General features: G+C 45.3%; 1 protein-coding gene across 2 annotated transcripts in view; it reads left to right on the forward strand.

Annotated features, from left to right (window-relative positions):
- The first annotated feature begins 1,977 nt into the window (after positions 1-1,977).
- The window catches only part of swap70.L (switching B cell complex subunit SWAP70 L homeolog), a 33,132-nt gene continuing 20,266 nt past the window's right edge, over positions 1,978-14,843 (forward strand). The window contains exon 1 of one of the 2 annotated variants that reach the window (XM_018257296.2): positions 1,978-2,121. In XM_018257296.2, the coding sequence (XP_018112785.1) occupies positions 2,026-2,121 (96 nt within the window). In that variant the 5' untranslated portion in view covers positions 1,978-2,025. Of the gene's footprint in view, positions 2,122-11,348; positions 11,462-14,843 lie in introns of those variants that run through there. The other variant, XM_018257297.2, reaches the window with a different exon arrangement.

Raw genomic sequence — 14,843 nt, forward strand, 5'->3', positions numbered from 1 at the left:
CACTGAATACAAATAAATTAAAGAATGGACAGTGTTACTTCCCCTTTAAGTACTCCTCGTGCTCTTGATGTTCAGCTCATTTTTGTCTCGACTCTCTGCTTGTTTGGCGCCAATCGGCAACTGCCATTTAAAGTGATAGAAACCTCCTTATATACTGTATATAAATTAATTGTACTGAGGGGTCCGGTCCCTATCAACCATATAACAGCGGTGGCCCCGTGTAACCACTACACAGGTTTGGAGGTTTCTTTCAGGTTCTTTTTGACAGAGAGAGAAGGTGCTAAGTTTTGTCTGGCAGCAAATCTGAGACATGAGCTGGGCAGGAAGCAGCTTTGGGGAATGAAAATGTGAGGTTAAAATTGTAACTGCTCAGAGGTGTTAGTGGTTGTGCAGAAACATTATATTTATATTTATGGGAGGAGGTGACATTGATTCCCTTAGACAGTACAGTATGAGGGTATAGCTTATTGTGTGCCCAGAACATTCCTTCTCTGTATATTTGTATTTATACATATGGGAGGAGGAGGTGCCATATTGATTCCCTTAGACAGTACAGTATGAGGGTACAGCTTATTGTGTGCCCAGAACATTCCTTCTCTGTATATTTGTATTTATACATATGGGAGGAGGGAGGTGCCATATTGATTCCCTTAGACAGTACAGTATGAGGGTATAGCTTATTGTGTGCCCAGAACATTCCTTCTCTGTATATTTGTATTTATACATATGGGAGGAGGAGGTGCCATATTGATTCCCTTAGACAGTACAGTATGAGGGTATAGCTTATTGTGTGCCCAGAACATTCCTTCTCTGTATATTTGTATTTATACATATGGGAGGAGGGAGGTGCCATATTTATTCCCTTAGACAGTACAGTATGAGGGTATAGCTTATTGTGTGCCCAGAACATTCCTTCTCTGTATATTTGTATTTATACATATGGGAGGAGGAGGTGCCATATTGATTCCCTTAGACAGTACAGTATGAAGGTATAGCTTATTGTGTGCCCAGAACATTCCTTCTCTGTATATTTGTATTTATACATATGGGAGGAGGGAGGTGCCATATTGATTCCCTTAGACAGTACAGTATGAGGGTATAGCTTATTGTGTGCCCAGAACATTCCTTCTCTGTATATTTATATTTATACATATGGGAGGAGGGAGGTGCCATATGATTCCCTTAGACAGTACAGTATGAGGGTATAGCTTATTGTGTGCCCAGAACATTCCTTCTCTGTATATTTATATTTATACATATGGGAGGGAGATTGAAAGGAAGCCATGATGCTCTGTCTCCGTCTCTCTGGGACCATTTCCCACCCCTTTAGGCCCAGAGAGTCATGCAGCCCCTCCCTCGCCTGGTCCCGTTCAGAAATGATGCATTCTGGGACTTGAAGTCCTTGTTCTTTGCATAGTGGGTGATGGGACAGATTGTTTGAAAAGCAGAGCAACTTCAGTCATGGGTGCAAAGCAAGTGAGAAATAAATGTTTTGCAATGGGGCTCTTTAATGCTCAAGAGAACTCAATGTACCAAGGAATCCACTTAATGCAAATCTTACTTTATTAGAGAGGTATGGCTGAAAAACCTTGGGTTGCAAAGGCTTCTGGGAATTGTAGTTCAGAAGAGCAGGGGGTGGCTAAGAATGCTGGGAATTGTACCTCTGCAGCTGCTGGCAGGTAGGTGAGTAATTACAGGCTAGGGATTGTGGGAGTTGTAGTTCAGTATCAGTTGGATGCTGCATGAGAAGCATTGGAGTGTGAGCTCATGAGCAGCTGGCTGAGGATGCTGGGTAATGTAGTGTTGCTACAGTGTAACTCTCTCTAGTGATTCTGTGTTACTTGGTTTCTTTTGTTGCATTTCCCGGTTACACTGAGCCGACAGGGAGCACCTTCACCCCATGATCAGTGAGAGGCACCCAGGGGTGGGCAGGTCAGAGGAAGGAACCTCATCACATGGTCAGTGGGAGGGGACAGAGCTCAGGGGGTGTCAGGGTACAATCAGGAACTTTGTCTATTTGGAGTCATGGCGCTGAAAGAGGAACTGCTCAAGCCCATCTGGCACTCCTTCACTGCCCTCGATGTGGATAAGAGCGGAAAAGTCTCCAAATCTCAACTCAAAGTAAGTCCCCTCCCCCCAGGGCAACTCCCAGCCACCTCCTTACTCTACTCTGCTGTGCTCTCTACTCATGGCACCTGCTCCTCTGTAACTTCTGCACCTCTGTGGCCAGGCAAGGGTTAAGGAATTTCTACAAAAAGTTACGGCACTGGCTCAGCCAATCAGTGAGCGTCTCATGTCCCATGTTATTCACTGTCCCTTCCTTGAGACTCTTATCTACTATATCCACCATCTCTCCCTACTATACCTGCTATCCCACAGTCACACTCCCTTCCCAGAGACTATTATCCACTGTTACTATAGGCACCATCTCTCCCTACTATACCTGCTATCCCACAGTCACACTCCCTTCCCACAGACTATTATCCACTGTTACTATAGGCACATCTCTCCCTACTATACCTGCTATCCCACAGTTACATTCCCTTCCCAGAGACTATTATCCACTGTTACTATAGACACCATCTCTCCCTACTATACCTGCTATCCCACAGTCACACTCCCTTCCCAGAGACTATTATCCACTGTTACTATAGGCACCATCTCTCCCTACTATACCTGCTATCCCACAGTCACACTCCCTTCACAGAGACTATTATCCACTGTTACTATAGACACCATCTCTCCCTACTATACCTGCTATCCCACAGTCACACTCCCTTCCCAGAGACTATTATCCACTGTTACTATAGACACCATCTCTCCCTACTATACCTGCTATCCAACAGTCACACTCCCTTCCCAGAGACTATTATCCCACTGTTACTATAGACACCATCTCTCCCTACTATACCTGCTATCCCACAGTCACACTCCCTTCCCAGAGACTATTATCCACTGTTACTATAGGCACCATCTCTCCCTACTATACCTGCTATCCCACAGTCACACTCCCTTCCCACAGACTATTATCCACTGTTACTATAGGCACCATCTCTCCCTACTATACCTGCTATCCCACAGTCACACTCCCTTCCCAGAGACTATTATCCCACTGTTACTATAGGCACCATCTCTCCCTACTATACCTGCTATCCCACAGTCACACTCCCTTCCCAGAGACTATTATCCCACTGTTACTATAGGCACCATCTCTCCCTACTATACCTGCTATCCCACAGTCACACTCCCTTCCCAGAGACTATTATCCCACTGTTACTATAGGCACCATCTCTCCCTACTATACCTGCTATCCCACAGTCACACTCCCTTCCCAGAGACTATTATCCCACTGTTACTATAGACACCATCTCTCCCTACTATACCTGCTATCCCACAGTCACACTCCCTTCCCAGAGACTATTATCCACTGTTACTATAGGCACCATCTCTCCCTACTATACCTGCTATCCCACAGTCACACTCCCTTCCCAGAGACTATTATCCACTGTTACTATAGACACCATCTCTCCCTACTATACCTGCTATCCCACAGTTACACTCCCTTCCCAGAGACTATTATCCACTGTTACTATAGGCACCATCTCTCCCTACTATACCTGCTATCCCACAGTCACACTCCCTTCCCAGAGACTATTATCCCACTGTTACTATAGGCACCATCTCTCCCTACTATACCTGCTATCCCACAGTCACACTCCCTTCCCAGAGACTATTATCCACTGTTACTATAGGCACCATCTCTCCCTACTATACCTGCTATCCCACAGTCACACTCCCTTCCCAGAGACTATTATCCCACTGTTACTATAGGCACCATCTCTCCCTACTATACCTGCTATCCCACAGTCACACTCCCTTCCCAGAGACTATTATCCCACTGTTACTATAGACACCATCTCTCCCTACTATACCTGCTATCCCACAGTCACACTCCCTTCCCAGAGACTATTATCCACTGTTACTATAGGCACCATCTCTCCCTACTATACCTGCTATCCCACAGTCACACTCCCTTCCCAGAGACTATTATCCACTGTTACTATAGGCACCATCTCTCCCTACTATACCTGCTATCCCACAGTTACACTCCCTTCCCAGAGACTATTATCCACTGTTACTATAGGCACCATCTCTCCCTACTATACCTGCTATCCCACAGTCACACTCCCTTCCCAGAGACTATTATCCACTGTTACTATAGGCACCATCTCTCCCTACTATACCTGCTATCCCACAGCCAATGTCCCTTGTTACCCTCAGTCTAAGGGTAGTTGAATTTTAAAGGACTGCAGTATAAATACCTTTTTTGCAGCTCTGACTCCCTAAGGGTGGCTGGGAGTTAAACTCCCTGTAGCTCTGCCTTCCCAGTGTCCTCCTTTCTTCACTTCCAGATCAGGACAGAGAAGGAAATGGGTAAAGAACCCCCAAATCCAGCAAAATCCCAGTTTTGGAGTGGGGGGGGGTCTGATTTACAGGTGCTACATAATAATTCCCAAACCTCTATAGTCAATTTCATTCGCCCTACCAGACGCTAAAGTCTCTTAGACTCCTATTGTTTAGATACTAATGGTTGAGGCTTGAGAATTTACACAAAGTTTAATAGGGAACTATTTAATTCTGGGGTCAGAGATAAAGGGGAAGGATCCCTGGGGCAGGGAAGCAGTTGAGTTGTGATTGAGTAACACAAGTGTCATTTTGTTGTGTTTCCTCCTTTCCACAACAACATGATCTTCTATGGGAGACAACACCGCCCCTTTAAGACCAACTCCGCACTGTGTGAGCGACTGACTCTCATTGTAGCTTTGGGGCTGGACACTGGTTCTGGTGAACTTGCAGATTCCATTGTGACTTATTTTGTTCCTGATACCGACAGTATAAAGACTTGTGTGTCCTACAGGGGGTTAAACCATTGCATAATCGCAACTGCCAGCGTGTAGAGAGAGGGTTAATCTATGGTACAGTCTTAAGTGCATTGCTTAACCCCAAGTGTCCCTGCTGACTGTACATTACACAGTTTTACCTGCCCTAGGGTACATTGCACAGCCCTCATAGTCCCTGCAGAACATCACACAGCCCTCATAGTCCCTGCAGAACATCACACAGCCCTCATAGTCCCTGCAGAACATCACACAGCCCTCATAGTCCCTGCAGAACATCACACAGCCCTCATAGTCCCTGCAGAACACTGCACAGCCCTCATAGTCCCTGCAGAACATTGCACAGCCCTCATAGTCCCTGCAGAACATTGCACAGCCCTCATAGTCCCTGCAGAACATTGCACAGCCCTCATAGTCCCTGCAGAACATTGCACAGCCCTCATAGTCCCTGCAGAACATTGCACAGCCCTCATAGTCCCTGCAGAACATTGCACAGCCCTCATAGTCCCTGCAGAACATTGCACAGCCCTCATAGTCCCTGCAGAACATTGCACAGCCCTCATAGTCCCTGCAGAACATCGCACAGCCCTCATAGTCCCTGCAGAACATCACACAGCCCTCATAGTCCCTGCAGAACATTGCACAGCCCTCATTGTCCCTGCAGAACATTGCACAGCCCTCATAGTCCCTGCAGAACATTGCACAGCCCTCATAGTCCCTGCAGAACATTGCGCAGCCCTCATAGTCCCTGCAGAACATCACACAGCCCTCATAGTCCCTGCAGAACATCGCACAGCCCTCATAGTCCCTGCAGAACATCACACAGCCCTCATAGTCCCTGCAGAACATCACACAGCCCTCTTAGTCCCTGCAGAACATTGCACAGCCCTCATAGTCCCTGCAGAACATTGCACAGACCTCATAGTCCCTGCAGAACATTGCACAGCCCTCATAGTCCCTGCAGAACATCACACAGCCCTCATAGTCCCTGCAGAACATTGCACAGCCCTCATAGTCCCTGCAGAACATTGCACAGCCCTCATAGTCCCTGCAGAACATTGCACAGCCCTCAGTGTCCCTGCAGAACATTGCACAGCCCTCATAGTCCCTGCAGAACATTGCACAGCCCTCACTGTCCCTGCAGAACATTGCACAGCCCTCTTAGTCCCTGCAGAACATTGCAGAGCCTTTGGTGCACTTTTATTACAATACACAGTCTGCTTTTGTATAACCTGTGTGAGCCTTTAAATGAGCCAATCAGGGGGCAGCGTGAGTGACCGGTTATAGTTACACTATGATGCAATGATGCAGCATCTGCCCCTTGTTTCGGTAATCAGCCATCGACAATCGCTCGCAGCAGGAAACCGGTTATTTTGTCATTGATTCACAGAGGAAATTGTGCAACGTTAGCAAACCGGTCACTGGATTGTAATCACCAGTATATAATATTTTTATTCTGGTGATTAACATGTCCCTGACTCTGTGTGTGTGTGTGTGTGTGTGTGTGTGTATATATATATATATATATATAGCAACAAACATATAAATATACAATTTTATTTCGGCTTCTGTACCATTGCAGAAAAAGGGGAAAGCCATGGAATGAGATGCGACCAATCGGCTGTCTGGTTTCATGATACTAACTGCTGATTGGTTGCTAAGGGTTTGCATTCACAAGGCAAAGAACAAGCGAGCTGCTGATTGGTTGTTGTGGGTAATTGTACCATTCTGAATCAGAATCTGGTTAATGCACTTGTAGTAGACAGAATAGTAACTAATTGCTGAAGATATTGCTGATATGCTCCAGTCTTGCGTCAGGATGATGTCATGAAGGTGATGTAATAACTGAACTGGTTTTATTACATTAACACTCCCTCCTCCAAGGTATTGACTTTCGGCCGAATCCAAAATAGTGGATTCGATGGATCCCTACTGTATTTATTGCCCTATGGCCCCCCCGGCAGGATTCAGATTCAGTCGAATCCTTCTGCCCGGCCGAACCGAATCTAAATCCTAATTTGCATATGCAAATTCGGATTCAGTATTCGGCCGAATCATTCACGGAGGATTCGGGCGTTCGGTAGTGGATTCGGTGGATCCCTACTGTATTTACTGCCCTATGGCACCCCCAGCGCTGCACAGTATAGGAGATAGCTGTGATTATTTGGGGTTCATTCTGCCCCTCTGCAGCAGAAGTAAAGGCTCTTCAGGCAGGGGAAGAGTTAAGAGGAGACACAATATGAACATTCCGTGTTTCTGGGTGTTTCCTGCAGATGAATGGGACCTGTGTGTGTATTTCTGGAAAACTATTTGCTGTTTTTGTTGGTTTTCAGCCCAAATCCTCCGCATTCATAAAAAATAAAAATATGATTGTTAAGCTGATTTCTAGCAGGAATTGCCCCTCCTCTCACTACGACAACCAACATCTGTCCCGAAATAAGCAGAGATTTCACCACCTCTTAATTCTGCTTTTAGGGTTAGTTGCCCTTTAAATCCAGTTCTGCTTCTCTGGCTAATTACCAGTGGGTTCCATGTTGATAATCTCATCGTTACGCTCGGCTGATTATGCTGAATAGCCCGTCGTCGCTCGCTGGGAGGTATATCAATAATGAGCAGCGCAGGAACGGCCGGGGGTGGGGTGCTACAGAATAACTGGGTGCCCAATGCTCAGCTTGACAATATACATCACCATGTGACCCTTTGCTATTTGTTTCCATTTTTTATTATTTGTGGTTTTTGAGTTATTTCACTTTTTATTCAGCAGCTCTCCAGTTTGCAATTTCTGCTGCCTGGTTACTAGGGACCAAATTCCCCTAGCAACCATGCATTGATTTGAATAAGAGACTGGAATATGAATAGGAGAGGCCGGAATAGAAAGATGAGTAATAAAAAGTAGCAATAACAATAAATGTGTAGCCTTACAGAGCATTTGTTTTTTTAGATGGGGTCAGTGACCCCCCCCCATTGAAAGCTGGAAAGAGTCAGAAGGCAAATAATTCATAAACTATAAAAAAGAAAAAATGAAGACCTATTGAAAAGTTGCTTAGCATGGGGCATTCTGTAACATACTAAGGGCAAAGACACATGCAAAAATTCGGGGAGATTTAGTCGCTTCGGCGACTAATCTCTCCGAAAAGCCTTCCCGACGGCTAGAATCTAAATCGCCAGCGGGATGGCACTCGAAGCGCTTCATTTTCCAAAGTGGCCTGAAGTTTCCTCGCGAGGAACGAAAGGGGAGTTTGATTCTAGCCGGTGGGAAGGCTTTTCAGGGAGATTAGTCGCCCGAAGAAGAGGCGATTTGACGCCGGACAACTAAATCTCCCCGAATGTTCACGTGTGTCTCTGCCCTTAGTATGTTACAGAATACCCCCATTTAAGCAACTTTTCAATTGGTCTTCATTTTTTCTTTTCTTTTTGTTATAGTTTTTGAATTATTTGCCTTCTTCTTTTGACTCTTTCCAGCTTTCAAATGGGGGTCACTGACCCCAGCTAAAAAAAACAAATGCTCTGTAAGGCTACAAATGGATTGTTATTGCTTCTTTTTATTCCTCCTCTTTCTATTCAGGCCTCTCCTATTTATATTCCTGTCTCTTATTCAAATCAATGCATGGTTGCTAGGGGAATTTGAATCATAGCAACCAGACGGCTGAAATTGCAAATGGCAGAGCTGCTGAAGCGAATTAACTCAAAAACCGGCGATTCGGTCAACTAAATCTCCCAGAATCTCGGAGTGTGTCTCTGCTCTAAGAGTTAACTTAAAGGTCCTACTCCCTGCAGCCTGTTTAGTTAATCTGCCCAGTCGGACTCTGATGTCCTATAAAGAGGAAGATAAAATAATTCAAAAACTATAAAGAAAAAGAAATTGAAGACCAATTGAAAAGCTGCTTAGAATTAGCCATTGTATAACATACTAAAGGTAAACCATCCCTTTTAACAGAACAAACGAAGGGTCCTGTTCCGACTCTTGAAACAATGTAGCAGCAGTCGGACTGGGGAATGTTGAACCTGTTACACCAACACTGCAGCTGAATTTTTGGCTGACTCCGCCCACCTGTATTTACAAACATCGTTGCCCATTCCCCATAAGGAGTGGCATCCAGATTTATTCTATTACAATTGCTACTGAGTGTGGCTTTATACATAACAAACCCTCTCTCTGTTCTCTGCTTCTGCCTCTTGATACAAAGTAGCACAATTCGGCCTCGCGTGTTTCTTCTCAGGCCTGTCAATCAGCTGCCTCTGCTACATTCTTTCAATAGTCGCGTCAAGGCAATGGCCGCACAGACAGACAGTGACGGACGCATACAATGACACATAACTATAAACCCGGTGAGGATTGGGAATAAATTGATATTAGGAAGCTGCTTAGAATGGCCTTTCTTTCATTAGCCATAACTTGTATTTTTGGGTTTGTTTCCCCTTTAAATTCTAAGCATTCGGCTACCAGAGACCAGTTGGCTATCAGTAGCCAGAGCCGACGTGTGTCTGTGACATCAGAGCTGGGTCTGACCCGGGCTGACTGGTCGGGGAGATTTACGAGAAATGTGACCGTGCGAGTTTAGTGAATTCACCCGGCGCTGGAGATGTTATTTTAGCTTTGAATAGAGGGGTGCAACGGGGAGTTGCCGACCCGGGACTGGGTTCCTGTTTCCGGAACCTCACAATATGCACTTTTCCCGTCCATTCATTCCCAATTCTCACTGCTTATAAAGTTATGGGCTGATTTTCTACCAAAAAGCACTGCTGCACTGCTGGTTCTGACTCACTGCCCACCAACTATTCAACCGGCTCATGTTGCTTTACAGACTTCCAAATGAAAGTGATGATGTTTTTTTCCCCCTTTCTCCCCATGTGTGATTTGCATTCGGGGTAAGGGTTTGCATGGGTGTTAGTGCTTAGGGCAGCTGCCGAGCAGTGATGAGCTCTAACACCCAATTGCATAAAATGAGTCTGAAAATGGCCGGTGTGCCAGGGACATATATTAATATAGACTTGATCGGAGTAAACTGCGAGTAAGGAGGCAAGAATGAGCACCCTGATTGGGGAGGCTTAACCTGCTCTTCTACAGGGGGGGAATGAAAGAAGATTGAGTGGTGGGACCCTATGCTCAGTGGGTGGAACCATACTGGATCCTGTTAAAGGACAACTAAACCATAAATTACAAATATTAATTTAGACTTGATCGGAGTAAACTGCGAGTAAAGAGGCAAAAATGAGCACCCTGATTGGGGGAGACTTAACCTGCTCCTCTACAGGGGGGGGGATAATAGAAGTTTGAGTTGTGGACCCTATGCTCAGTGGGTGGAACCATACTGGATCCTGTTTAAAGGACAACAAAACCATAAATTACTTGGGGACACCAAAAGGAACTAGGCTGGTGCACTGCTTCTATAAAAAAAAACAATCAGCTTGGGGTACGGCGATGGGGACCAGATTGCCACAGTTTTCTTCCATCTCCACGGAAATCCTTGTGGGGGCTTGGGCTGAGCATGTGGCCAGTATAATAAGTATTTGCAGTCAGATACTACAGTGCAGGCACCTGGCCCAAGGAGACCCTTGGAGATAATAGAGACCCCTTGTTCCCCATCGCAACAGCCATTTTAGAGAAATGGGATCATGTTCCCAACCTCTTTCCTGGAGACTCCCAATCCTGGGGCACCTCCCTGTGAATCCTTTGCACCCCCTGTATATCCCATAGGATTGACTTGGACAAGGGGTGGAACTTGATAGACATGGGCCTTATTTCCGCCTCCGCTACTCTGTAGCACGTTTAGATCTCAGCTTATTCTCAGGCTTCTTATCTCTATCACGAGACTTTCTTCTCTTCTCATGACCGAGGGAAGAATAGTTCAAACCTTGTTAGATTGGTCCCTGCCTTGTGATTGGTCGGTGCCGTGGAATGTTACTTCGTTATTCTTATTATTATCAAGAGGAGTTGTGTTATTAGTGGCACCCCCCTCCCCAATGATTCTGTGGGGGTCCCCCATGCACCCAAACAGCAGATAATAATCTTTTATTTGGTAGAACGTAGCCTTTATTCATGCTGCCTGCCGGGGCCCAACATTCATGTTTCTATAGAAGGGAATGTACTGAGTTACCCCTAGTGCTGACCTTGTATTTATCACATATTGTTATTATTGGAGAATGTAGAGGCCTGGGGACGGGCTATTTATGAAAACTGTTTTATTCCCTAAGTTTAGAGGGGCCCTAGTGGGGCCCATAACCACTGCCTGCTGCCCCTGTTTAGTTTCTCGTTCCCCACCTCCCGGCTGATTATTTCAGCTCCATGTATTTTCCTAGAGCACCCACTTGTGCCGGGCACCCAGGGTTGGGCAGACTTGAGGAAGGACTTGAGGAAGGACTTGAGGAAGGACTTGAGGAAGGAGTCCAGATATAGGTGGGAGGGGACAAAGCTCAGGGGACTGGCAGGAATAAATTTGGGATCTTTGTGCATTTGGAGGAGAGTCATGGCACTGAGAGAGGAGCTGCTCAAGCCCATCTGGCACGCCTTCTCCGCCCTGGAAGTGGGCACAACTGAGTGCGTCTCCAAATCTCAACTCAAAGTAAGTGCCACGTCTACGTCCCCCGGGGGTATCTGTGTTGGTACTTACCCGTGCCCACCTGTTTGTATTAAGGCACCATATTGGGAGTCCACCAAACGTTCACTCTTTGGTGGGGGTGACAGTTCACAAGGATAAGGGGTGAATCTGTGCCGCGCTCTGGAATATGTTTGTGCTTTCCTATTCTCGGAATGTTTGGCACAGGCATGGGGTGTGTTAGCCTTAGGGTCAGGGCACACTGGCAGATTCGGGGAGATTAGTCACCCGTCGACAAATCTCCTCTTCTTCGGGGCGACTAATCTCCCCCCGAACTGCCTGTGTGCCCTGACCCTTAAACTGGCAATTACATCTGCCCTCTGCCTTCATGGATTGTCTAAATAGTTGCACTGATTCCATTTCTGTCTGTAATAATAGGTCTTGTAATTAATACTAATTAACTCGACATGTTTATATTTATGTGTTTCTTTAATCTTTATTGTTCCCTCTAAATCACCCCCACCACCCAAATAGCAACTACCCTGAAAGATCTCCTGTTCTACATTGTCCCCCAAAAGGGCTCTAAGGCAAGGAAATAAGGCTGAAAACCCAATGTACTACATTCTCCTTCTTCCGCACCCTGCTATAATTTCAGGGCTACCCAGGTCACAAATAAGCACTCACCCCAAATCTCCCCCTAATTGGCCTTCAAGCTTGACCCCCTTAGCTCATAACAAGGTTACAGATATATAGAAACATTGGGGTAACAGTCACCCTGCTATAGTTCCAGGGGTACCCAGGGTACAAATAAGCACTCACCCCAAATCTCCCCCTAACTGACCTTCAGACTGGCCCCCCTTAGCTCATAACAAGGTTACAGATATATAGAAACATTGGGGTAACAGTCACCCTGCTATAGTTCCAGGGGTACCCAGGGTACAAATAAGCACTGACCCCAAATCTCCCCCTAACTGGCCTTCAGACTGGGCCCCCTTAGCTCATAACAAGGTTACAGATATATAGAAACATTGGGGTAACAGTCACCCTGCTATAGTTCCAGGGGTACCCAGGGTACAAATAAGCACTCACCCCAAATCTCCCCCTAACTGACCTTCAGACTGGCCCCCCTTAGCTCATAACAAGGTTACAGATATATAGAAACATTGGGGTGTCACCCTGCTATAGTTCCAGGGGTACCCAGGGTACAAATAAACACTCACCCCAAATCTCCCCCTAACTGACCTTCAGGCTGGGCCCCCTTAGCTCATAACAAGGTTACAGATATATAGAAACATTGGGGTGTCACCCTGCTATAGTTCCAGGGGTACCCAGGACACAAATAAGCATCACCCCAAATCTCCCCCTAACTGGCCTTCAGTCTCTCTCAGCAGTTGCTGTAGTGGCAGATACAGTAGATCATTTCAGGAAGGGTCGGATGCCTATTTAGCAAGTGAGGCAACACAAGGCTGCTGGAATTAGTAAGATACAATGTTGGAGCCTGGCAGAAATATTTTTTCATTTCATGAGCAAATTGGAGAGTCAGGGACTTTTGTTCCTTGTGAATCATCTAGAAGCGGAGAGAAGCGTTGACCTTGCTGAATATCTTTCTGCAACTCAGCGGGTTTGTATCTTGGTTGTTTCTCCCACGATTGAACACAACAAATATATGATAAATACGGCTCTATAATCTCTCATATGTGCACACGTAAAGGCTGAGGGGGTCAGTGGTCCCTCTTACATAATTACATAGTTAAATTGGGTTGAAAAAAGATCAAATTCCACCAAATTCAACCTGGAAAAAAAAGGAGAAAAGGCACAGGTTACATAGCAGGTAACAGATAAACTCTGTAGAATATAATGGTGTTTTACTGAGCTTATCTGTTATCTACTATGCATGCTGTGCCATTTAGCCCGATTCCAATTTGAATAGAGGCCCCCATAGCTACAGAGCAGCTTTTTATATATATAAATTATAGGAGTGATTTTTAACCAGTGCAAAAAAGCAGTACACTATATTTTAAGTACTTTGATACACTTTTATTTTTGGTGTTACTGTTCCTTTAAGTATATGTGTAACTCATATCTATGTTATTTCTACCTTGAGTCTATAAATATTGAGCCGCTTTTGCCTATTTGCTGCCCATTTTTTCCAATTTTATCCAAATCTCTCTGCAAAGTGGCAGCATTCTGCATGGAACTTATAAAAGTTGAGAATCTCGGCTTTTTCCCTGTTCTCATCAACCAATTGATCTCCCTCTCATATTAAGGGTCCCACATCTTCTGGATTAATTTTGTTTTTAACTATTTACACTATTAAATAATAATTTTGGATTCATTTTACACCTTAATGCAATTCCCTTTTCCATCTCTATTCTTGCATTTTTGCTGCTTTATTGGTCCCTTTGTACCTGGTAAAAGTCCCAGATAACTTGAATGTCATTAAAACAAGTTTTTAATTACCAATCTTAACAGCAACCCTTATATCTCTTGTAGGGAGTAAGAAATACAAAAAGGGGTGACCTTGTGGGGCAGAAGCTTCTCCAGGATGCACCCCCTCTCCCCACTGCTTGTGCTGGAGGCCTATTTAGCATGCATTTAAAGGGGAACTACACTTTATATTTTATCTGTCAATTTCAGATTTGTGAATAGGAACAGAGCTATCAAACCCAGTCAGTGACAGATTTTATTTGCACAGGGAACTGATAGGGTTAATTAAGCACACAGTCACACGGGGGCGGAGCTTTCTGCATCACTGGAGAGTCAAGTGATCTCCTGAAACCAATGCAAAACTTGGCTGTTCCATTCACTGGGTTTAGTGCTCAGTTAAATGAATATAATGCACACGTGGAAGGCTGGCAAATCCACCAACCGCCTCCCAATACCCCAAATCTGCTCCCGAGCCAAAAGTGCAGAAATAATCAGCAGACACTGCTTTCAATAGTGATCTTATGTTAAAGGGGTAGTTCACCTTTAAGTTAACTGTTAAGGTTAGTTCACACAAGGAGATTCGGGGGGGGGATTTTGTCGCCTGGCGACTAATCGCCTCGTCTTCTGAGCGACAATCTCCCCGAACTGCCTCAGCGTGTTTTCACATAGTTTATAATGAAAAGTCGCTTGCGCTAAAGCACACGCGGCGATGCGTTTTCCATAGTCGCCTGAAGTTGCCTCGTGAGGCGATTAGTCGCCAGGCGACAACATCTCCCGAATCTCCTCGTGTGAACTAACCCTTTGTATGTTACAGAATGGCCATTTCTAAGCAACTTTCCAGTTGGTCTCCGTTACTTATTTTTTTATAGTTTCTGAATTATTTGCTGTCATCTTCTGACTCTTTCCAGCTTATAAATGGGGGTCACTGACCCCATCTAAAAAACAAATACTCTGTAAGGCTACAAATGTATTGTTATTGTTA

This window comes from Xenopus laevis, chromosome 4L, assembly GCF_017654675.1.
Source record: "Xenopus laevis strain J_2021 chromosome 4L, Xenopus_laevis_v10.1, whole genome shotgun sequence".
Classification (NCBI taxonomy): domain Eukaryota; kingdom Metazoa; phylum Chordata; class Amphibia; order Anura; family Pipidae; genus Xenopus; species Xenopus laevis.